Raw genomic sequence first — 26,592 nt, 5'->3', positions numbered from 1 at the left:
TATCTTTCGGAGTCATTGACGTATTGAAAAAATTGCTGGTACATGCAGTGAATATGAATAACATAACTACATATAGAAGGGTGTATGGGGGATGTGCCTCCCAGTCACCATGGTCTCCTGAAATTCGAATGCCTTTGGAGGCAGCAGAAGAATTTCTCAGTTAAATTGGCTTGTTTTTGTCTCCCAGGAGATTGCATGGCTAATGGAATGGGGATCATGGTGTGCAGGAGTTCCCTGACATGAACCAGCTGGTCTTGCTCTATCCTTTGGTTTTGTATATTTGTGAAACATTATCCTGAAAATCAATTTTGCATAGCAAATGTGTATGTTTTAACTTAGCAATTGCCATACTAGAGATTAATTGTGTGCAAATACTCATAGTTCTGGAATACATTCAATATTTTCTGCAGACTTGTGTTTTTCCCTATTAGATTTTTATAAATAAAGCAATTTTGACTCTCTAAATGTGATAAAACATCCTTGATCTTTCAGTAATTTTATTCTCATTTTCAGTCGCTGAATGATCTTGATGATGATTTGGATAACTTGGAGCTGGATGACATAGACACTTCTGATGTTAATTTGGATGAAGAATTCCTGGATGATTAAGTTGAAAACCAAGAATATTTAAATGTGACCAAATTTCTATTAAATGAGTGAATATTCAGTCTTTGCTTATCGAAAGATGTTGCAAATTATTCAACTTTGGATAGTTTTAAAATGCTGAGTGGGCAGCAAGGTGACATTCTAAAGTGTATTTTGTACCACACTACAACAGGTGGCGCTGTTGCCAAGCCAGTAGATCAGATCAATAAAATTGCCTGGCTGCCATAGACATACCTGTAAAGTAAGAAGTTGTGGAGTTAGTGTTTCATAACTGAATAGAAGTGCTCGTACTGTTGTGCTGTATTAACTCCAAATAAAATAAATTACATTTTTTATGACGACTCTGGAGCATGTGTTCTGTTAAAGTGGGTGAGCCACACTTGTCCTAAAAGATGATTAATTCATAGTCTACAAAGTGCCCAGACTAGCCCATAGTTGTGAATTGTGCAGTCATCTTCCATGAAGGAGACAGATAGTGGGTTTCAACTTAAAGCATAAAGTCTTTACAGAGCCAAAGACATTTATGGATACACTTTATTAAAAAATTCTTCATTAGTTTTTTTTATTGGGAATACCTCTTCAGTGACAAAAATGTTTAATGTTGTAAATAAAAATATTTCACAAAAGGCTACTACACATTTGGTGAAAATTAAATTTGAACAAGTTTATTGTTGGACAGTTAAATTACAGCTCTATGCAGTTCCTAAAACAAACTACCACTGACTGTCGCTTTTTAGGACAATTGATCACTTCTAAAGTGATTCTATTGGTGTTGGCAATAGGACATGTTTACTGCTGATTTAAAGCACTGAAAATGGGTACTCTGAAGACCAAGTTTTCTTGGGTGACTTCACTCTCAATTTCTCCCACACACAGATGGCATACTATTATACTTCATTAAATTAAGGACCCTTCAAAGCAAACATTTTGAACTCGTTTCCAAATTTGATGGAGGCAATCCAATCGAAGAGATGGTGTACTATTAGATCATTTTTTCAACTTAATCTGCAACCTTACATAATTGTAAATGGGGAGATGTGGCTATATTCCCTAGGTCTTTACAATGTAACCATTCAAAAGCCACATCACACTATGGGGGCTGGAGTGCTCTCTGCCAACTCTTAGCAAAATCCATTTGGCTCGCAGGTTGAACTTTTCTTACTAAGTTTAACAAATATCCAACATCTGTGGACATCAGGACACGATTGGGCTCAGCAATGATGTTCCCCACAGTCAAACGGGCCACTGACACTTTGTGTCGAAGCTTACATCAACAAAGATCATTTGGGCAATTAATCACCCATGAAACCATACACCAGCTCTACACCTTAACCTTGTGGTAAAAGTCCAAAGATGGCAATGTTGTCTACCCCCCACCACCCACCCACTCACATTCCAGGTTGAATATTTTTTTATTAATCATTTCCTGCAATAGAAGACCTGGAATTTTATTTCAACATTCCATGAAAAAAATGTTGTTTGTACAAGTTTGGTCACAATTATATGATGATCCAGTAAATAATTTTTTCAAAAACAAGTGGAATAGAAGTAGATAACATGGTAGAATCAAAACTTTTAAGTTCTTACACAAACTAAATTCACAACTGTTAAATTGAACTGATGGATTAATTTTGTTCTTCATTCCTATGTAGATCCTGATTAGCAGAGCTGTTGAGTGCATCCTGATAAACTTGTAAAGCTAATTCAATGTAGCCTCCCTTCTGGGAATCGGTACGAGAAAATATCTAGAAAAATAAACATTGTTTAATGTTGTGGCTTAATTTAACAAAGCTCCTACCTTCCTTTGATTATTGATAGACATGTGTATATAAAGGTCAAGTTTGAGATTTTGAATTAATGGTTCTGTTTTGTAAATACAGAGTGGTGGACCTGTGGAGTTCTCTGCCAGAGAGAGTTGTTGAGGCCAGTTCACAATGTATTCAAAAAGGAGTTAGATGTAGTCCTTACTACTAGGGGTATCTAGGGGTATGGCGAGAAAGCAGGAATGGGGTACTGAAGTTGCATGTTCAGCCATGAACTCATTGAATGGCGGTGCAGGCTCGAAGGGCCGAATGGCCTATTCCTGCACCTATTTTCTATGTTTCTAATACCTAATTGAGAATAAGGTGGAAATAATTGTCCATCTCTTTAAAAGCTCTGCTTTAATTACAAAAAAACAATGATAGAAATACAGCACTGAAATCACAGGTCGAACCACTTGTTTCCAAGCTACAATAGCAAGGTTTTTTGTCCACTGAACAAGTGTGAAGTTCCATTAATCTGTTTTTCAATAAATTGTTGCTGTAATTATCTTACAAATGGTGAGCACATGCACAAAGCACTTGTATTATTTTTTTGCAAATTTCCCTGGCTACTTTAATCTCTGCAAATAACTTGTGTAATCTGCAATATTGTTCTAATCAACTCCAAGAAATGGTTGAATTTTTAGGTTTTACTATTTCTAAATCCAATCTAGCAACAATTAAATGCAGATTAACATTCCCTTTCTACAACCCTAATAATATGTCTCGAAACCAACCCCAGGTACACCACCTCCTGCACCAGTATGACATTCCATTTCCCAGATCCTTGTGGATGTTCTGAATAAAATAATTTTACGTGGGTCTCAATCACTAGCAAGGAGATAAGCTTTCACTCCATCAGACAGATCCAGGAGTGCTGAACTCCCTGTCCTAGATTTCTACATGCAAGATTGCCATTCAAATGGCAGAATTTGATGATTATGCAGGAAGAAATATATGTAAATTGTACCTTAATCAGGTCGATACCCTGAGCTTGCTGTTCGTTTGCCTCCTTTGATGATTGACACTCTGGGTGCAACATGTGATACAGCTGAAGCACACTTATGGCATCATCCATTCTGCAAAATAAATAGTGTTTTAAAATACTAACTATAAAACAAACTTCCCAATATTTTCTCAGACCAATATATTAAGTTTGGGAGAACAGCAATTGTACTTTGTAGATCCAAATTCAAATAAATTACTAGAAATTATTTTGTTTCTCCCCCTCTTATTTTTACCACCGCCCAACAAGTTCTTAATGGTGAGGCTATCAGCACTCACCATTACTGAGGAGTAAATCGCACAGCAACTTCCGGCGTCTGCACATGCGCAGTTAAATGCGGAAATCAGGAAGTTCCTGCCCGATGTGCCCTACTCCTCCACAATCGTCACTACATTGGTGAGAGTTTCGGCATTGCAATACATGAAGGGCGTGAAGTTGCAGTACTTCCCCATTAAACACGCCAGAAAATGTTAGAGCTTGTTCATTAGAAACATAGAAAATAGGAGTAGGCCATTCGGCCCTTCTAGCCTGCACCGCCATTCAATGAGTTCATGGCTGAACATGCAACTTCAGTACCCCATTCCTGCTATTCAAGTGTAAGTAAATCTTTGGCGTGATAAATCTTAATTACTGCCAAACAACCTCTCTGGCCCTGAGATTTACTTTACAAATGTGGAGTCTCACTCAGAGTCAAAGTTTTTTTTTTAAACTTTTTCTTTCTCATCTTTCTTTCCCCCTCATTTTGCTTTCTGTACATGATTTTACATTAAATTAAATATTCTAATTTATACTTCCTGGTTTAGACTGCGTGCTTCAGTAACGATTCTGATTGGTTGAAGAGACACGCTGGTGCTTTTCCTGTTCATACAGGTCCCAGATCCCCTGTAGAGGTTGCCGCGCTGTATTGGACTCCCGATGACTGCAAGTTGCCTTGCAAAAGCCCACAAAAAGTCTGGGTAGCTGCAAGCGTAATGAATGGCGTGTGCCGTTCGTTCGCCGCTGACTGCAAAATCCGGGCCAATATAATGGTGCAATTTCATTTGGCAAATATTTATGGCCTCACCTTCATTTTAAGAAGTATGTTCCTCCCAGTAGATGGTGCTGTTGCTTTAAAATAATTTTATGTCTTAAGTTACCGCACTCCTTCAGAATGGGATAATTTGTGCTCGTCAAAAAAAAATCCATACATTATTGCTGCATTTTAGTTTTACCAGCCCACATCGGTGTATGTTGGCTATTGATTTTGATGAACTTGTTCACAAAGCCAAACATGTAATTTATTTACTTACACTTTTAGCCATTTCCATTCATAATAGTTAAGTACAAAAATTAAGTAGATCAACTCATAACTAACTCATGCAGTGAAACTGCGAGAAGGATGGTGAGCGATATCGTAAAGGCAAGGCCATTGGTTGTACATTTTTGAAGGACAAACTATCATTGAGTGTGACTGAGCATCCAGATTCCTAGTTTTCTGCCGGAATTTTCAAGAAGTTTTGTGGGAGCGAAGACTGACCTGCTCATCATGTGTCCTAATCACCCACACTATTATACAAAATCGTAGATGTTCCGAGATGGAGGTGGTGGGAATGTTAAATGTTGAGTTAACTAACTTTCTACCCATTGGACTGCACCTGATTAAGTCACTGAGATGATGCATGCTAGGAGGAGATTGAATTTACCCATTTCAATTGGCGCTACCAGTCCCTAAATCTCATGAATTTTGTGTGACACCATAGTTCTTGTGGTGTTCTGGGGACAGCATTTAAAACCTAGTTATAGTACTTCTTGCATCATTTCTTTGCCAATGTTTATGGGATGTTATGTCAACCAAACTCTGCAAAGGGAATGGTGACTGGGAACAAACATCTTGCCTTCATGGGCTGTGAGATGCATACCATGGATCCTTGTAAATTGGCATATGAATGATCTAACATTCCTCCCTTGGCTGAGACCAGCTAAATCAGCACAAACCAGGAATCACATCTGGCACCAGCTCGTCTACAGTACTGCACCTACATCAGACAGGTCCTGGATTCTAGTCTTCATGGGCTGCGAGATGCATACCATGGAGACTCGTGTGCCACATTTAAAGTTTAAATCGAAGTTCTATTAATATCTGTGTGTCTCAAGCTGTTTACACGGATATAATTTATCTGCGGAATTCATCCATTAATGAAACAACAGTACCCAAATCCACCCTTTCCAAATCTCCAGGCTTGTAAAATTCAAACAGGACAATCCTCCAAGAAACAAAAAATGGAAATAGAACTCAAGTTGCCACGGCTTTGTGCACCAGATTGCTGGGGTTTACGGGATGCATATGGTTCAAACATTGCAGTTTGGATACTTGCACTAAATCACGGAGAGAGGAAGCTAAAAGTTACTATTAAATAAATCTTTACAAAGTTGATTCCAAGCATGCTATGCGAATCTTGATAAGTCTTGTGATAGAAAATGTAATTGTATTTAAATTTATACTTACAAGTCTCTTTGAATTATGTCTATAAGCAAACCATCAATTTTCCTCCTGTTGACCAGGTACCACACCAACCCGCCAAAGTGTCTTGTTGAACGCAAAAGATCATACTTGCCATGTTTATCAATATCTTCGTATGTCTGGTGATGGACCTGATAGAGGTTATGAAAGTCAATTTGTTTCTCAAAACAATCACGTTCTTAATCTGTACCGATGACTCTGAAAGCAAATTGGCTAAAAGGTCTGCAGAGGTAAGAGAGTTTATCGTGAAACAATGTCAAGGTCTATCTCCTGTGGAATGAATTTGTTCTCTGTCCCCAGGCTATAAAGTAACTACAGCTGAGCAGGTGGTCTGCTTGGAAACGTCCAGTAATGTCGTCACTGTAGGTAAATGAGAGCAGCCTGAGTGGCCCCATCACACTCGCTCGCACATACGCGCAAGCACACACACCAGTGGGGAGGTGCACAGCCTCAGTTATTCCCTCCTCACAGCAGCACAGCTGATTTTGGGAGATCAGCAAACAAATCTGTGACTCAACTTCATTGAGTTTAACTGTTCAAGCACCGAGCTGGGATCTAAAATAGGACACCAAGCCGAGACATTTACATTGAGATGAGTAGCACACTAATTTTCAGAGTTTTGAAACGCATTGTTTCTGATGAAGCTATGTTGTGTTTGCCAATTTGAAGTGCTTTTGACTTGATACATTTTCAGTAGGTATTTCAGTGACTATTCTCATTTAGTCTGATTTGAGGTGTACTCACCCCGATGTAGTCAGCAGAATTTGGCTCAAATTGGAGAAGACAGAGATCAAGAATAGCTTCATAACGATCCTGAGCAAAAATAACCTGAAATGGGCAACATTGATCATATTAAAACTAAAATACAATAGTACAGTCTAAACAAAGATTAACATTGGTAATTCAGAAAGAGAATGGCCAACTTGGAGGGCACACGGGTCGGAATCCCAATTTAAATCATCAAATTACAGGAGGATGAATAATGGTGTGACGGCAAGAATACATCTTTCCAGATACTATTGGACTTATGTATTTTTATTTTGGCAATGGTCCTTATGGAGAGCTCATCATGTGGAGATGAAAATGTTTAACAATACAGGCCTCCATTCATTTTCAAAATCAGTGGATTGATTGGAGTTTGCACCAGGTAAAAGGAGAGCATGTTTTGCATCAGCGGTTTCAGAAACTTTCAGTGAGGGCCTCATTTTAATAATTTCAGCAAGATCCCGGCACATATCAACTTGCCACTGGGATATTTCCAAAGGGATGTTGACAAAGGGATGCTGGGAAAATTTAAAGTGATTTGCCTGTATATCAGGGCAAAAAATGTGTTACTCTTCAAAAAGGCTGTAAATATTTTAAGTGATTATTTCAGCCTTCTCAAGGGTTGCGTTCAGCAGATGGCACAGCTCTAAACAGCTTCTTGTTGATGCCCACCTTGATGGCCAGGGAGGTGTGGGTGGTAGTATCACAGTGGATGTAGCCAATTCAGCTGTGGTGCCAGCTGATCGCCGCATTATGCCTTCTTTCAACTTGTACCACTTAAAACATTAAAATTACCCAGCAGTCAGGTAACAGTAATTTGCCAAAGGACACTACATTTAATGCTGGGGTGCACTCTGTGGTGCTATAAATATTGGTATTGTGAGAAATACTTAACAGCTGCTATTGTCTTTAAGGATCTTTTTATTCTGCCAAACTCTTGGAAAGAGTTTCAGTGCAGCTTCTCTGTGATATTGGGAAGAATGAATCAGCTGCTTTTGATTACATAAATATTGGCACCATGTCCTATCCCAGAAAGTTCAGGAAAAATACACAGAATATTTGCTAAAAAAACTCATATAGCAGACGCTGCAAAGTAAATTTCTATCCGAAATATTATTTTCAACAAAAAAACATCATTTTTGAAATATGATCCGTCACAGCATAGAATACATTTTGGAGCCTCGAGTTTTCCAGATTGCCTTTTTTTTTGATGGGGGAGAGAGAGAAGGGAAACGGGGGATGGTGGTAGTGTCTAAAGATGTTTTTGAATTGGCTTAAGGTCTTTTCTTTTTTGCCTCTTCTAGGAGTTGAGAGAGGGGTGAAGGACACGGTGATGAGATCCAACGAGAAATGGGAAAAGCATGTATGGGCTGGATATCCTTTTCTTGGCTTGAGTACATCATAATTATTACAATTGCTGAAAGAAAAAATACATTCATATATTAAACAAATATGTTTCATTTTGCCCCTTTAAATTGGGACTTTATACAGCTTGTTTTTAATGTTTTTTTCCATGAGTCGAAGTGTCACTGAGTTGAATTCTCCCTGAACAACAAAAAACAAACAAGAAATGCTGAATACTCGCTTATTTAGCCTCCACTTAAAATATCTAGGAATGCCACACGCAGTTGTACAACCTGAGCAGAAAACCCAGTGGGACCCATTTTCAGCAGAGTACAAGTCTAATTGCCCAATTCCCCAGTATATGCGCCCTTAAAAATTCTGCCCCTAATAGAAAAATCAACCCTAATATCTCTATTTTTTTTGAGAGAAAGACAATGTTTTAAAATTAGCTTTTCCCTTCCTTATTTTTTGGGTCTCCATGCCATCTTTGAGGGCAGGCATGGGATCGATCAAGTCTTTGAAACCTGTTCCAGGACGTATTGAGCTAAGATGAAGTTCCCACCCAGTGTGGAAGCTGCAAGTCTCTGTTTAATGCTTTGTTATGACAGCATAGCTGAGATTGTTAAATGTGTCACACAAGAGTACACTTGTGAATCCACATCCTAACAGGTTTTTAGGGCCCAGAGACACTGCCTAAAAAACTATTCATCAAAATAAGCTTGGTGTTTAAAATAGAACGCTGCTTCACACTTGATCCCGAAATGTGCAAATCAGCATTGAGTAGGAAGTATAAAAGATGAAAGGCAGACACTTCAGTTTTATTCAACCAGTCTTACCATTTACATCTTGGTAAGATCATCAATCTTACCAAGGTGTAAATGGGACTCTACCCCAATCCTGCTTTTTAAACAGAGTCCGTACACACAAAACCATAGGTTAGTGCTGGTGTTTCTCAGCCTAGCATGGTCCAACCACAATGCCTTCACAGTCCATTTCTGGAGCCTGGTCCACCATTTGAAGGAATTCTGCTGTAAGTTGTATTTGAGGTTTTCCAACGGATATTTTTTTCCAAATTGAAAGAAAATTTATGCAAGCAATACTTACTGTTTTGAGGATGGAGGTTTTAGGACTACAAATAAAGTTGTGCTAAGGATTTAGTCTAAATATATTTTATAAGTTAAAGTCAGCATGCAAACTGCAGTCAGTTTAATTGACTGAATTACTGTTCTACTGATTCTACTTGTCAACTTAAATTTTTCTTTAAGAAACTACATTGCATTAGGGTGATTATGATATAATCTGTTGTTACTTAATTTGTCAAACAAAAGGAAAAGTATACTTCATTTTCATTTTAGATAGATACATTTTAAAAAATGCGAAAAAGGAATATTTTTTAAGAATGAATAGAACAGTGCATTTTAACTCTTTATTATGAGCTACATATTTACTATTTTCTTTAGAATTCTTGATAGCACTCTGGTATCTTTGTTGTAAAAGGATACTGGTCTCGCTCACAGCTGCAGCTGTTGATGGACCTCTCTGATACACTCAAAGTACCAGCATCTAGGAACACACACATATATACACACACACAGAAGAGAGCTTTGAACAATCATATTACTCATTTATCCTGAAAAATTCAGGCCATTTTCAACCGAGTTCAGTAGCTAAGTGATCGAAAGGATAACTGGTGCATTGTTTAGGAGACACTATTCCATCTTCAGATCTAGAGGTCAGACATTTGGCTATATAATCAGATAATCCTTTCATGGAAGTGTTGATATGCAGGTACTGTACCAAGACTGTATTTTCATGAAGTCTACCAGTCTTTGCATAATCAGGGATAACAAAGGGTATAGGTCAGTCACATCTAGATAGGCAGCAGACAGAGGCAAAGGCTTTTTGCATGCACTGCGACAGTACTGGCAAGAGGCCAAAAATGACACCACATTCAAAACCTGGGCAAACCTGCTGCATTTAATCATCATTACCTTCCTCATGTGTAGTGTCTTTAAATACCAAAAGAGAAGTAAGTGTGTCTTGATATGGACAAATTAACAGCTGCTTTTGTTTAGTTTGCTACCATTTTACATTTTCAGAGCTAATAATTGATCCACATCCAGAGTGAATGTAATAAATTATTCAAAAAGTTCAAATTGTGAAACTGATACCTACACCACAGCAATATACTTAAGTCCTGAACTCTGAAGGAAAGAATTATCCTTCTAAGACAATTGTAACAATGCAAAATGCCTACAGCTATAGCCATTTTGATTGTACAGAGTCAATTAGATGAGCTTTAAAAACAGGAAACCCTGATGACTTATGGTTACTGAAACACACAGCACAATTTGTGCATTCGGAGTTTTTTATTCATTCGTGGGATGTGGGTGCCATTGGCAGACCCATCATTTATTGCCCATACCTAGTTGCCCTGAGAAGATGGTGATGGGACTTCTTGAATTGCTGTTGTAGCAGTTTGCTAGGCCACTTCAGAGGGCAGTTAAGAGTCCACCATGTTGGTGTGGAACAGAAGTCACATGTAGGCCAGACCAGGTAAGGGCAGCAGGCTTCCTTCCCTAAAGGACATTAGTAAGCCAGATGAACAATCAGCTTTGTAGTCACTTTTACTGATTCCAGCTTTTTATTTCCATATGTCCTAAATTGAATTCAAACTCTCAAACTGCCATTGTAGGATTTGAACTCAACACTCGCTGGATAACTAGTCCAGTAACATCACCACTATGTTACTGTATCTATGTATGTTTGTTATATAGAGAAGTGAATAGGCTCAATTATTTATTCCAATTATTTAACAGTTTTAATGAGTAATACCATTAGATCACAATTTATTAAACACATTCAAAAAAAGTAGGAGAAAAAATAACAAGGACCTGATTCCTAAAGTTGATAGGTAAATTCTTTGGCTCATATAACCCAAAATACATAAAGCATGCAAATGTGCTTTGTCTAAGATTTCTGGTGGTTGTGGCCCAAACAAGCATGACCAGAAGTGGTGGTAAGTACACCCTGGGGCCGAAATTGCCGTCTCTAGGCAATGGAGTGGATAGGCCTCACCAACCGGGGGCAGACGGATTGGTCGACCCATCCAAAATTGCCCCCGGACCAGGAGCGGCAGGAACGGGTTTCCGTGCTGTCACCCCGTCAGGCACACGCCGACCCCACACCGACCGGCAGCGACCCCCTTACCGACCTCAGTGGGAAATTGCCCCGCAGGAGCGGTGCTGCCACTGGTCGGTGCCACTGACAGATTTCCCCTGCGGGAAGCTGTGTGTGTCTGGGTGGCGCGTCTGCCGTTAAAGGGGAGGGCGCACTTCCAGCGTCTCCATTTTATTTTAATTGTTGAGCCGTCTCCGAGGTCGGCCCAACAAATGGTGGCCTCGGATTCGGCCGGACTGCTAACAGGCAGCCCGGCATCCCCCCAGCTGAAACCCTCCCTGGTGGCCCAGTGGGCCTAATTAAACTTAATGCAGAGTTCACAGCAGCCCTCCCCTTTAACTGAAGGGGAGGGACGTTGTGACACGTTGCACTGATGACTCGTTGGGGCAGCTGACCCGACCGAAGGGCACTTCCGCACCCCAATACTGCCCCGACCGGAAGTGCACAACAAAGAGCTGAATATCGGAGCAAGATCCACCCCAAAAGATCACCATCGGTAAATGCGCTTACTTTCTGGTCGGGGCAATTTTGGCCCCCTGTTTTTATTCAGTCTATGTAATAAACACACTTAAACCAAAGAAAGAGAAAAGCTTACAGTTGGGCTCTAATTGCTAAAGGTATAGAACGTTACAGCGTTTTTTTTGTTGAGATAAAGAAAAAAACTTTACCAAAAGATTTTCGTTCTTAAAAATTGGCGGTGGAGTGATCCTTCGACCATCGCGAGGGAAGTAGACCTGGATCATCCTATCTCGTTCTTCCCAGGTTGCTTTGCGCAACACCCCATTAGGTTCTCTTACCACAATAAATCGTTCCTTGGAAAAAGAACAAGAAAATTTATTTATTTCAAAAAAGCAGACAATAATGAAAAGGCATTGGACCAATAATATATGCTTCAGCCTAACTGTATTTTTCTTTTGTGCTCATTAAGCAAGGGATCTTAGTGCAGGGAAATGGAACAATTTACCTCTCAAGTATTCACTGTACACAATAAAGAACTATAATTACAGTCAGGGACAAAATTTTAAAATATTATATATTCATTTATTATGTGTCATTTGCATATTATTTGCTCGCCATATTTGGCATATTCTGTCTACAAGACTTTAAATATATTACTAGTTAATGTCATGCGATGTTGCACTTGGATTGAAGATCAAGTGTCGTCTTTAGATGAAAGGGGGTTAGAGGGTGGGGGGGAATTGGACCAGGGTGTGCAAATGTAATTCAGCCTCCACTTTTTAGTCATATATTCTGTTTTTATATAATATATACTTTGAATCAGAGTTAAGACTGGAATTCACTTCCAGGTTTAGTGGTTAACCAGATACTATGTCAAAATTCAAGATTAGATTGGATAGGTGGATGAAGGGATATGGGAACATGCAGGTAAATGTGATTAGAACTATTTATTCGTAGAGCGTAAATGCCGACGCAGACTGGTTAGGCCAAATGGCCTCTTTCTGTGTTTTAACTTCTATGTATCTGTATGTGCCATACTTCACACAAGCTCCGTAATTTTTATTCCTCCATACAAGATGACTACTGAAGGTGTTGTGGCGAGAAGAATGCCCTCCTCTATATACTCTGATCATGCTCTGCATCCAGCCATTCTGGACGGTAGTCTGGGAAAAACTCAAGGACCAGTCAGTCTTGCAAACCCAGGAAGACCCAGTTCAGTGCCCGCCCACCCAAAAGCATAACTCTTACCACTAGCTATCAGTTTGGGGCCCGTTTTAGGAGGCTCAGTCAGCACAAACCCTCTTCTCTTCCTCCATCGTTACAGCAATACAACTACTGAATATAAAGGTCAACAACCCTGATCAGCACATCCACCAGTGAGAAGTGCCTTTCCCACTGACTGAATTCTGGATTAATCTCCGGAAACAAAGGCCCAACAAGCTACCTTATTCTCCATGATCTATACTGCTTCTAGTGCAAGCCATGCCAAGAAGCCCAGATGTTCTAATACATTCTGCTCATAAGCAGTGTCCACTAGCTTCATAAGTTAAATAGGATTGTACTTCTCCGAGAATGGAAAAAAACTGCTAATGGTAACTGGTATACAAACACTACAGATGTCAGTTTATATTCATAAATGTATGTTTATAAAAGTACCTCTGTGCCAGTTTTGTAATTAACTTGTATAGTATTCATATTTACAAAATCCTGTTGTAATATCATTGACTTGCTAAATGTCAGCCAGTAGCTCAGTGGGTAGCACACTCGCCTCCGAGTTAGAAGGTTGTGCGTTCAAGTCCCACTCCAGATACAAAAATCTAGACTGACACTCCAGTGCAGTACTGAGGGAGTACTGCACTGTCTTTCAAATGAGACGTTAAACTAAGGCCCCGTCTACTCTCTCAGGTGGAAGTAAAAGATCTCAAGGCATTATTTTGAAGACGAACAGGGGCGTTATCCCCGATGTCCTGGCCATTATTTATCCCTCAATTATCATCACTGAAACAGATTATCTGGTCATTATCAGATTGCAGTTTGTGGGAGTTTGCTGTGTGCAAATTGGCTGCCGCATTTCTTACATTATAACAGTGACTACACTTCAAAAAGTACTTCACTAGCTGTAAAGCGCTTTGGAGGTCCGATGTTTGTGAAAGGCGCTATATAAATGCAAAACTTTTTTTTTTTTAAAAAGATAATTGAAAGGTGTCAGGGCAACATATACTAGCAAACAGTGATAAAGTGTTGAGCCTAGACAGACCCTAGAATAGTACTTACTCTGTGTGGAATGTCATACGTTATATCTGTAAAGACATATTTAGCTGTTTCTAAACCTTCAAGAATCTTATCTTCTGCCAGTACATCGCAAATTGGCTCCCTTTCATTCAGTACTGGTGGCATTCGGAGATAACCTTTAGCTGCTTCCACTGCTTTACATCGAGCCTGGAAAAACATATCACTTTTATTTCAAGCATGCTACTCCAATCAAGTCATTATCTACTCAAACCAAATCTGTGCCATCATGTGAAGCTGGTGAATGTGGCTTGTAAACTATTTTGTCAATCAGATGTCTAATATGCGTGGAGACCCACGATCAGACTTAAGTTTCTCCAAATCAAGCTACTGAGAAATTCAATCAGGTAAAGTTTCTGCTTGCCTGATATGGAGTGCACGCACTCTCCCCAGAGGCACAATCCACTTACTTAGTCCTGAGAGCTTAAGTACAGATTGAGAACAGCCAAGGCTTAGAGACCCCAACTGTGTGCAGGAGTACTGCAGGTCTTTTACCAGATGAAAAAACACAGCTTACTATCACAAAGCATTGGTAAGCATCCTACTGCTCGTCCAGCTAGGTTCACCATACCCATTTAGACATGGCATTAGCTCGAGGGAATGATTGGGAATACTCTCAGCCTGCAGTGATAGGTCTATCCTGCGTGGTTGTTAGTCAATCTCAAATGTGCTTTGCAGTACTGCTGCCCCACAAGGTTCAGATATTGGATTACTGAGTCTGACAAGACAGGACAACTCTTAAATAAAACAAAAAGCAAAAGAATAAAACCGAGAATAAATGATGCCATAAATATCTATTTCTGAAGTGTTTTTTCAATAAAGTAAAACACTAATTATTTCTATTATTTGGCTTGCAGAAGGGTTTTCCATTACGTACTAAACAAGTGGCCAGTGACTACCCAAATGGACAAAGGAGAGGGGATTATCCCAGTTTCTCCTCACAAATACTTCAGTTGGCACAAATACTTTAGTTGTCAAAATAAAGTTCATGTTTACTTGGTCATTTACTGAAGAGCAAATGAAAGAATGCAATCGGCAACCAGCAGTAAGTGTACCTCCTCAAGCTGCTCATTTGTCATTAGTTTGTATGCAGGTGGCGTCAGTTGCTGTTTAACAGGTTTGAAGACCTTCTCTAGATCCAGGCCTGTTATTCTGGCAAGGATACTCTGAACTTCTCCATCCATAAACTGGGGTTTTCTGATACCAGCTGCTTTTGTGTCTGTCAAACAAAGGGAAGGGATGACATTTTTTGTATTTTTTTTTTAAATAGAAAGTTAAAATCAGAATAACATTTACTTGAATAGGAGTACTGCATCATATTCCAATAGATGTTGCAAACATAACCGTGTAAATTCCTACTGCAATCTAGACATCATGACATCTAGATAAACAAATACCTGACTCATACACATTATTAATGTGTGATTCGCCCCCATTAATGTACAGTTTGTACAGTACATGATCAAAGCATAGAATTTAGGGATACACTAATCAAGGTTCAGCTACTACACACAATTTGATATAGATTGCTAAATGAAAATATGACCAAGAATGCCGCTAGAATTCATAAAAACCCAACTGGTTTACTAACTTCATTAAGGAAAGGGAGCCTGCCACTCCTAACCAGTCCCTCGCTACCTCAGTAATGCATAGCAAAGCGTAGCAATCCTTTATATTGTTTAATTAAAGAACTAGCAGTTCAAGAAAACAGTCCACCATCACCTTCACAAGGTTAGGAGGGAGGGGTAATAAATGTAGCTTGAAATTTTTTAAACCCACATGATGGGAGACGACATTATGGATTTAAAACAAAGTAGCTGAGAACACACTTAACAAAATGTAATGCATTGTTAAAATGTTGCTTTGGGTTACGCTGGAGTTTTACTGCACCCTGTGCAAACTCAGGCAGCCTCATGACATGTCTCAAACGGCTTGATGTCAGTGTCAATACCGTCACTGTTCACCTGAAACACTTTGCATTGCTGGGGTAGTAACTGTAGCTTAAATCACTGCAACTTTTGAGGAATCCCTCCCTCCACGATTCACTTTTTTAATTTCTCCCCCCCCCCCCCCCCCAAAAAAATCAAAACTCAGCATTGAAAACAAGACAAATAAGGTTTTTATCATTAGGAAGGATTTTGATAAGCTGAGCAGGGAAGTACTATTTCCTCTGGTTGGGGAATGGATCATCAATAGGGTTGCTAACTCTGGCTGGACATATTCTTGGAGGTGTCAATACATGACCTCCCTCCTCCAACCCTCTCTGCGTGTCAAACATCCTTTTTTCCCATCTCTAATATTGTTATAACTAATTAATGAAAGTGTTCAAAGAAAATGAAAATACACAGTTTATTTTAATACCACCCCAGGTTGTTCGCAGCAATGTCGAGGCGATTAATCTTTAATTCCGAGTCATCAATTTAAAACTGACAAGAGAGTGAGGAGAAAGGTTTGGAGAAATTTCTTTAGGCAGAGAATTGTTAGAGCATGAATTGCTTTGCCACAGCGTGTAGCTCAGGCAGAGACCACACCATCTTTTAAGGAAAGAGTAGACAACTCAGTTCCGATTCAGCCAGAACCACTCGATTCCATACCTTATCACAGCCTTGATCCAAAGCGTGGGCCCTCAACGTCAAGGCAGCATTTGACCAAGTATAGCACCAAGGTCAGTGGGGGTCAAGCGGAAAACCTACCAGTGGTTGGATTCGCATCTGACACAAAGGAAGTTGGTCGTGGTTGTCAGAAGTTAATCTATCATCACAGTGCCAAGCTATTGCTGCAAGAGTCCTTCAGGGCAGTGTCCTCAGCCCAACATCTACAACTACTTCATCAATGACCTGCCCTCCATCGTAAGGTCCAAAGTGAGGATGTTCACTGACGATTCTAGTGTTCAGCTCTATTCACAATTCCAACAACAAAGCAGCCCATACCAGACGACAGCAGGACCTGGGCAACATCAAGGATAGCACAAACAAGTTCCAGGTTGACACTGGCGCCACATAAGTGCTGGGCAATTGCCATTTCCAGCAATGCGGCCCACCCAGTCACCTCCCCCTGACCTTCAACACCATTGCTAAGTCCCCCACCATCAACATCCTAGGAGGCACCACTGACGAGAAGCTCAATTGGACCAGCATATCAACAATGTGGCTGCAAAAGTAGTTAAGCTGGGTACTGTGCGAAGAGTAGCTAACCCCTCAAAGCCTCTCCACAATCAACAAGGCTCATGTCAAACGTGATGGAATATTCACCACTGGCTTGGATGATTGCAGCCATAACAACACTCAAGAAGCTCGACACCATCCAGGAAAAGGAGTCCAATTGATTTTCACCCCTCCCAGTGTACTCAATATCCAAACCCAGTTCAACAGTGGTGGTTTGTAATTACAACAACTGCCCTGCAGCGGCTCCCAGCTTTGCAGCCTGGATCACCAAGGACAAAAGAACCAGTATCATGAGAGCACCATCACCTCCACATTCCCTTCCAAGACACACAACATTCTAACTTTGACATGTATTACCGTCCTTCATCAAATTCTGGAATTCCTTTGCAAATATCATCATGGAGCCATGATCATGTGAACACTATCAGAAGGACTATTAGCAGCTCAAGAAGGCCCAACACCACTTTCTCAAAGCAATTCGGCATAGGCAATAAATGCAGTCTTGCCAATGTCACTCAAAACCTGAGACGACATCAAGAAACATCTGAAAAAGAGGAAGATACAGGGCTGTGGGGAGACAACAGAGCAGTTGAATTAGTCCTTGATTGCTGTAGCAAAGAGTCAATGCTGACATGATGGGCTGAATGGTCTACATCTGCACTGTAAATTCTATGGCATGGATTGGAATCCATGTCTCAGCTCTTTGAAGCACAACTCCTATTGGCTATCACAATTTATATACCTTGGCAGGACACACCGTAGCCACAGAGACACTTACAAGAAATGTTTGGAACCAGGTCTCTTTATTTGTTTGATCTTCACTACTCCATTCACGGATCAAACGTTTTAAAGCTTTTCTGAAATTTAGCCAGTTTTAATCAAAACCTTATCAGTTACAACAATGGCATTTAAACACATTCTGGAATCAGACTCCACTGCAGCTCTTTGATTTATATTATCCAATATGCAATTATTAATGTCCCACAACTTTCTAAAGCATAAAAGTACCAGGAAATCATGAGTGATAGCTCTAGATACACCAGTTTAAAAAGACCTTAATCGTGCCCAGTTCAGAGACCAATATTACAAAGTTAAAAGACGTGCCATTACAACATATTTCTTCATTTATTGTATTCTTTAAAGTATAAAAATAGCTTTGTTTGAAAGCACTGATTAGCTTACGTTTAAAACTTCACATGTAATCTTTTTAATGTTAGGACAAAGTGGAAACTCCAATCCACTCTCCTAATGTTAAAACTTAGCTGTGAGTGGAGCAGGTCACTGTACCTCTGTGCCGCTCAGATTGTGGTCAGTCTGCAGTACAACAAAAGTCTATGGACTGTAATACAGCCAGCAACTCGGTAACTGCAGCCCAAGATAACGATCAACCACTTGCACTTATTGGCGCCTTTAAAGTAAAGAAAATGCCCCAAGGTGCCCCATAAATAGCTATAAGGAAATGGACACTAAGCCAGGAAGGGAGAGATTCGAGGTAGCCAAAAGCTTGGTCAAAGAAATGGGTTTTCAGGTGATTTTTATAGGTGGCAAGTGATGGAGAAGCAGAAAGGTTTAGGGAGAGAGTTACAGAGTTGGACTGAGGTAGCCCAAGGGACTGCACTGATGGTGGGTGAAGTGAGGGTGGAATGCACAGAAGGCAGGAGTCAGCGGAAGAATCTTTGGGAGAGGAGGCAGGCTGAAGGAAAAGGAATGAAAAGGGAAGGGACATCATGGAGCAAGTACTCCAATGGGATAAGTATTGCAAATGTTGGATATTGACCCTGAAACACAATGATTTCCTTTTGAAAAATAGATACTCAATTCTATTTACGGGGTATGAAATCCTTTACTGAAATCCTAGTCAGAACAACAAAGACTTGGGGAACAGTATAGAAAGAATCAAATAGATGAATTGGTTTTCTTAGTATTGTCAGGAAAAAATAATGACCTATTAAATTAATATTTATAATTTTATTTCTCACGCACAAGCTGCCACTTCACTTACTTTAAAGTTAACTTATCAAATGTTTCATAAATGTATTTTGTGAATATACAAAATCTTCTACATTTTAATAGCATGGTGCACGTGAGAGAGTAAATTGGTACAACAGGTTTGTTGGCATGCCTGTGTATGACCTAGGAGCAGCCTGTGTTTAAGAGGGGAGGTAGTTCACCTTTTGATTTTTCAATATCTGCATCTCTTGCATTTCTCCTTATTTTCATCCCATCACTCTGACTCACTCCTTTCTACACTGCTCAATGTCTCTTTCAACCAGGCTGTGTATAATGCCAGCTAGCAAGGCCCATGTAGTGCAGGCTTGATCAATTTGACCACTTGGGAGTGGAACAGGTCACTGTACCTCTGTGCCACTCAGATTGTGGTCAGTCTGCAGTATAACAAGAGTCCACGGACTGTGATACAGCCAGCAACTCGGTAACTGCAACCCAAGATACTGACCATTTCCACCTCCGTAACAATCACCAGTCTCTAACCCTGCCTCAGCTCATCGGCTGCTGAAACCTTCATCCATGCCTTTATTACCTCTAGATTTGACTATTCCAACACATCCCTGGCTGGCCTCCCGCATTCCACTCTACATAAACTAGAGGTGATCTAAAACTCGGCTGCCTGTGTCCTAACTAGCACTAAGTCCCGCTCACCCATCACCCCTGTGCTCGCTGACCTACATTGGTTCCCGGTTAAGCAAGGCCTTGATTTCAAAATTCTCATCCTGGTTTTCAATTCCCTCCATGGCCTCACCCCTCCCTATCTCTGTAATCTCCTCTAGCCCCACTACCTTCCGAGATGTCTGCGCTCCTCTAATTCTGCCCTCTTGAGCATCCCTGATTATAATCACTCAACCATTGGTGGCTGTGCCTTCTATTGCCTAGACCCCAAGCTCTGGAACTCCCTCCCTCAACCTCTCCGCCTCTCTACCTCGCTTTCCTCCTTCAAGACGCTCCTTAAAACCTACCTCTTTGACCAACCTGCGCTAATTTCACCTTATGTGGCTTGGTGTCAAATGTTTTGTCTCATAATACTCCTGTGAAGCGCCTTGGGCTGTTTCACTACATTAAAGGTGCTATATAAATACAAATTGTTGTTGGTGTTGTTGTTGTTGTAAAGTCCATAAACATATCAAGTTACATTTTGGTTAGCACCACTTTCTAACTTTGGCAACAGCCAGTATTTAAAATGAAGTAGTTTCTAAACTCCATAGATGTTGGGACTCTCTCCATATCTGTATTTGGTATTATATTAATAAATAAAAGAATCCACATAGAGACGAAGGCACTGCATAAAAAAAGTTAAAAAGTTACACTTAAATTTTGAAAGTCCATTCTGCATCTTGATCAGATTCACTATTTGAATGAAACAATAATGGGGGATACTGGATCTGTGCATTCCCATTTACCTGCAGCATGACCACTTACATCACAGAGCATGTCCTATAGGCATTATTTTGGGGTCAGTTGAGTGTGGAAACCCACCACCTTGTTTAAACATCTCCAAAGCAAGCTTGGTCATATGTCACTTGTAGAGATTATTTGCCTAATATGGAACACACAATTCCTCCTAATAGGGACACACCCCATTCACCTAACTCCAGGGATCTTAGGTATAGTTTGACAGAACCAAGGCTCAGGGAAGCCCAATTTATGCCGGGATGCTGCTGGAGTTTACCAGCTAGAACGACACAGCTTTTCAGCACAGCGCACTGAAAGATTCCCTCTGCTTGTCCAACCATTAGCTTGCAGAGTTAGCTGGAGTGAAGTGGGAAGCATCCCAGGACCAGTCACTTGTCAACTCCTCCAGATTTCATTAGTGAGCCAGATTGGTTGGTCAAGCATCCACAGTGAAAAACTGTGAACCTGTCTACCTTAGATACTGGAGTGAATTATCACTTTTACCATCGGACGTAAAACAGACAGTAGCGGATTGGCCATCCATTTTACACCCTGTCCGATTTTATTTTCCCTTGACATCAATAGAAGTTATATCAACCCAAGAACGACCCATTTGAGCCAGTTTTGGGTTGACAACAGGCACAAGAAGTTCCTCGTGCGAGGTTAGGGTGAGCAGCACAACTTTTGTGAGTGCATTGCCACCATCCTCTTGACCACTGCATAGTACAATGACTATAACCCACTGAACAGGGATTTAACTCGCTCTTTGGGCTAGGCTTTCCATTATTATCGCTAGCGTCCAAAAATGGGTGATATTTCCAGCATTAATGGTTGTTTTATTTTTCAGGATCGCCGGAATATCGCCCATGTTAAAAACTGCTAGTTTTGCCTTTTTAATGTGGGCGATAGCCTTAGCGATGTGAAATGGGCGATAGTGATGTATTCAGTTGTGCAAAGCCGGTATCCATAGCACCGGCCTTTCTGCACATGTGGTTTTTTTTTCAGGCAATTAACTTTTCCCGCAATTCGGGAGGTCAGGGGTCATTTACGCATGCTCAGAAGACAAAGGGAGGGAGAGAGAGACTGCTTGTGAAAGTTGTCTCACTGGAGGCTGTGATAATCTAATCAATCTAATAAGTACCATTTAACAACTATTTGGCAAAATGGAAATGCAATATGAGGAATCCGCAGTCAGTGAGGAGATGGCAGAGGTGGGTGAGGAGAGTGATTTGGCAGAGGTTGGAGGGCGAAGGAGGGTGAAACGCTTCTCCGATGAGACGAACGCAGCTCTGGTCCACGAGGTGGAGACTCGGTAGGGCCAATTAGCCTGGGGTGGGTGTGGGAACGCCCCCACCCCCCACCACGTATACCAAAAGATCGGGGCAGAGATCGCCGACCCATGATGTTAGAGAGCCAAGCCAGTGCCGCAAGAGCTGGAACGACCTGGTTGGGTCTGCAAAAGTATTAAATTAATAATTGTAATGATGCACTAACTCATTAATTAAAATATAAATCTGCTGGATTGTAATTAAGCTGAGTATTCTTGGTGTCTCGCATTAGTTCCTAACTACGATCTTATTAAATTTCTTCTCTGAACATGGATGTTATAACGATGCATCAATTGCATACAAACTGTATTAGCATATAACGTTAACGATGAATAGCAAGGGCGATGACTAATTGTGGATTATAATATGTGTGTTCCGTAATAGTACCTAGGCAACTAGCTTATGCTATGCTCTTGTCAGCTTTGCAGAAGAAGTTACCTAAGAATCGTGCTGAGCGCAGGCAGACAGGAGGAGGGCCTGCTGATTTGTACCTTCTCACCGACCTGGAGGAACGGGCCTCAGCCCTTGTCGGGCCGCATAATCGTTCGGCCACCCGTGGTGGTGCCGATCCCGTTGTTGCGCCACATGAGTAATGTATAAGCCATTGGTACTTTAAAGTAATTTAATGCCATTTGAGTATAATATATGAATGATGTAATGTTACATAATTAATGCTGAGATCATGAAATCTTATTGTAATGCCATGCAGCTTCTGTACTCTCATGTTAATTATATGTAGCGTCTGTCGGTGATATTTACTGCAGTAGTGTTGCTCCTCATACATATGCCTGCGCAGCGTAAGCATTCTCATGTCACCCTGGCCTCCCCTTCTCTTCTACTAACCTCAACGGAATATGGAGGCACCTGGAGCGTCACCTCTTTTAGTACGGGTCGTCCTAACTACAGGTGACCAGACCATGAAGGAGGATGATGAGCCTCAACCATGCTGCTCAGTGCAGGTTGAGTCGGTAACTCAAGGGTCTAATGTTCCTGCGTCCACGTCATCATCAACTGAGAAAATAGCGGGACCAAGCATCTTGCAGCAGGGCACCTCGAGTGGTCCGGCGCCTATGGCGACCCCGCAGAGGTTGGTTTGGCAAGGCAGGCATGTGCAACGACAGGCGAATGTCAACCTGGTCATGGTGTCACTGTCGAGGGCGAGTGGCGACATTGATCGAGAATTCCTTCAGGCAATAGGTGGGTTGACCAGCAACATTGTCGTACTTTCTGCTCATATTTCGGAGGACATGGTGCAGATGGTTGCGGCAATGCGGAGGATGGCCGATTCCGTCGATGCCATGCGGCAGGTGGTGGTCTCGGGCTACGGCACTGCACCCCAAGGTACCGTATCACCTATGCCGACAGATGCGAGTCAGGAGGAAGCAGTTGCTTCTGACTCGGAAGATGTTTCTTCGGAAACGTCTTCTCCAGCTTCCCAAGATTTGCCCCTGCCACCGACACCACCCCCCCACACACACACACACACACACAGCAGCAGCAGCGCTCGCGATGCTCTGTTGCAAGAGAGAATGAGGGGTGTGGGGGGGGGTACAGGCAGAGGGAAGCATGGCCGCAGGTAGGATATTTCACATGGTTGAGGAGGGTGGGGTGGGGTCCCTATTCTTGTTATTAAATTGTTGACTGTTGGTGGTGTGGTTGTTGTTGTTGGAGTATTTATTGTTACTAAAAATGTTTTGACTGTTGGGGGAGGTGGGTGTTTGTGTCATGTTATATTTTAATTGTTATTGGAAAGTTATTGTTTTGGGAGTTATTGTTATTAAAAATGTGTTGATTGTTGGGGGTGGCAGGGGGGTTGGGGTGGGAGGAGATGGTGTTTCTATTCAATTATTTATTTAATGTATATGTTTGTTGTTTCACTTTTATAGTTTGTTTTAATTTTTTTTTAAGTGTTAAATTATTAAAGATTTTTATTTAACTTAAAATTGTTGTGAAGTGTTTTCTAATAACAGAAGGTTAAACATCAATACAAGGGCTGCAAACAATGGCATGGCCAGGCAAGGATGAAACGTAATGCAACTATAACTGTCACCAATGTAACTTCACGCAAAGCGTTCATTTATGCGCTGCTAACACAACAGTCTTGCAGCTGCGTAACTACCACGGGGCTTTTCCTGTAGTGTGTGGGGGGAGGGCATAGGTTCATCGCCAGGTTGATTGTCCTCCCCGAGGTCCTCATCCGCTTCCCCTCTCTCCTGGAGGTGGACCGGCAGTCCCATCTGGCAATTGTTGTCCTCTCCCGATAGCTGGGTTATGCAACATGCAGCACACCACAATGAACTCAGTGACCTGCTCAGGGTGGTATGGTAGGCTGCCTCCTGAGTGGTCCAGGCATCTGAAGCGCTGCTTCAGAACTCCAATTGTCTTTTCGATGATATTGTGTGTAGCTATATGGCTTTCATTTCTTGGCTTCTGTCTGAGTCTTTCGCAGGGGGGCCATGAGCTTGGCAAGGCCATATCCTTTATCCCCCAGCATCCAACTGTGACCTTGTGGCTGACTCTTAAACCGGTCAGAGACAGTACTCTCACGCAAGATGTGTGCATCATGAATGCTATCTGTAAGATTTGCATTTACTGCCAGATTATTTGCTTGTGGTTGACAACAAGCTGCACATTCAGGGAATGAAATCCCTTTCGGTTATCTGCATCCTCTAAAGGTGCTCGCAGGGCGATGTGCGTACAGGCTATTGCACCCTGCACCTTGGAGAAGTTTGCTATTCTCAAGAAACCCAAAGCCCTCTCAGTCTGTGCCTCCCTGGACATAGGTAAGTTTATAAAGTCCATCCTACATGCATAAAGGGCTTCAGTCACCTGTCGAAAGCAGCAATGTGTGGCATGCTGAGAGATGCAGCAAATGTCGTCAGCTGCGTCCTGAGGAGCCTGATGCATAAAAGGAAAGTGCCGCAGTAACCTTAATCTCAATGGGCAGTGCAATCCTGATGGTGCTGATAGGTTGCAGATCTCCCTTAATTAGCTGGCATATCTCACCGATGACCTCCTTTCGGAAGCGCAGCTTCTAACGCACGTGTTATCGGACAAGTCCAGGGATGATCGCTTATCCCTGTAAATGCGTTGTGTGTAACGTCTTCTCCTCCTAGACAGTCTGCCATCTCTTTGGGCACATAATGCTCTTCAATGAGCCTTCTCCCATCTCTATTCTGCAGTATGTGAGTAGTCATCAATACTGGCTGAGAAATTACAGGCCCCATCACTATAAATCACTATAAATGTCTTCAAAATTCTTATATTGTCCTCAACAAATACAATATAAACTCAAAATTGACCACAATATGATTAGATGGTCGTCAAGAGATTTTAAAACGCCCTTAAAATCACTCACAAATTACTTCAATGCTCCCATCAACTTGAAGCAGCCTTTTATTAAACTTCCTCCGATTTACAAAATGCCGTCCATACCGCCGGGTTAAGGTCAGGTGAGTGCAGCTTTACTTGAGCATCTTTTTGGGCGATATATGGGCGAAATGCCAAAAGTAGCGCTCAGCGATAATCTGGGCGGTAGTTTCCATTATAAAACAGTATTCTGGGCGGTGCACAAGTGATGAAGTCAGATTTTATTTTTATTTTTTTTAAATGGGTGGGCGGTTGAGCTCATTCCCGGCAGCAATTGTATGCCGAAAGTTCTGCCGGCGATAAATGGGCGATAATCAGGCAGTAGTTTCCATTTATAATCAAATATGGGCAGTAAACAGAATCTCGGTGGTTATATGGGTGGTATATGGGTGGTAAATGGGCGGGTATATGCCAAAGGTCTAGCTCTTTGTCTCTCTGCAACCCAACCATGCTAGACACCCAGTCAATGGATGGATGAGCATGTTTTCTCAAATCCAGGCAATATCCAACAGCTGTCATGCTGAGTCTCAGTTTCCTGAAGGGCTATATGATGGGACAGGCATTACAGGCTCCTTATCATGTTGGTTAATTGTACCTGATGGGAGGACAAGACAAGAGAGAGCAGTGAGGATCACACTGCCTCATGTAAATAACTTATCCGGCACATCAAGTCAAAATCACGAGGGGTCCGGATAGAGTAGATAGAAACTGTTCCCATTGGCGGAAGGGTTGAGAACCAGAGGATACAGATTTAAGGTGACTGGCAAAAGAACCAAAGATTACCTTTTTTCTGCAGCGAGTGGTTAGGATCTGGAATGCACTGCCTGTAAGGGTGGTGGAGGCAGACTCAATCATGGCTTTCAAAAGGGAATTGGATAAATACCTGAAGGAAAACAATTTACAGGGCCATGGGGAAAGGCCGGGGGGTGGGACTAACTGAAGTGCTGTTGCAGAGAGCCGGCATGGGCTCGATGGGCCGAGTGACCTCCTTCTGTGCTGTAACCATTCTATGATTCTAAGTCTACCTTGATGCACCCCACTCTGAACACACAGAACTCCGCATCTTAAACAGGCTCGATTAAAAATCGTACCAACATTTCCTCGCTGTTGACAGTTTTGCAATTGACAAACAGTAAATTTCAGGCACAATATTGCGGGAGATCTGCGCCTTCAGGGGCAGCGAAGCGGAGACTCACCGGGCTCCCCGGGGCTGTGGGTGCAGAGGGTACGCTGGCCCCGGTCCTGGTCCCAGCCCCGGCCCCGGCCGCCTGCTCCCACACGCCGCTGCTCGGCGCTTGCAACAAGCCGGCCGCTATGCCTCTCAATGACACACCACGCTGTCCTGAACGCAGCCATCTTCGCCCGCACCCTTCCG

At 41.7% G+C, this 26,592-nt stretch overlaps 2 protein-coding genes across 4 annotated transcripts in view; one reads left to right on the top strand and one right to left on the bottom strand.

Moving 5' to 3' along the window:
* The window catches only part of copb2 (COPI coat complex subunit beta 2), a 36,188-nt gene extending 35,247 nt beyond the window's left edge, over window positions 1-941 (top strand). For all 3 annotated transcript variants that reach the window (XM_070883609.1, XM_070883610.1, XM_070883612.1), the window contains exon 22: window positions 514-941. In XM_070883609.1, the coding sequence (XP_070739710.1) occupies window positions 514-609 (96 nt within the window). In that variant the 3' untranslated portion in view covers window positions 610-941. The remainder of the gene's footprint in view (window positions 1-513) is intronic.
* A 303-nt stretch (window positions 942-1,244) lies between these two features.
* mrps22 (mitochondrial ribosomal protein S22) lies at window positions 1,245-26,592 on the bottom strand. The gene is made up of 8 exons (XM_070883613.1): window positions 26,414-26,592; window positions 15,007-15,170; window positions 13,937-14,101; window positions 11,872-12,015; window positions 6,659-6,742; window positions 5,900-6,045; window positions 3,379-3,487; window positions 1,245-2,351 (listed from the first exon to the last, which is right to left on the bottom strand). Exons 1-8 carry the CDS (start codon window positions 26,571-26,573, stop codon window positions 2,232-2,234), a joined length of 1,092 nt encoding a protein of 363 aa, XP_070739714.1. The 5' UTR covers window positions 26,574-26,592; the 3' UTR covers window positions 1,245-2,231.

The sequence above is a fragment of the Pristiophorus japonicus genome, chromosome 6 (genome assembly GCF_044704955.1).
Source record: "Pristiophorus japonicus isolate sPriJap1 chromosome 6, sPriJap1.hap1, whole genome shotgun sequence".
Taxonomy (NCBI): Eukaryota; Metazoa; Chordata; class Chondrichthyes; family Pristiophoridae; genus Pristiophorus; species Pristiophorus japonicus.
This window is presented reverse-complemented; position numbering and strand designations above follow the sequence as displayed.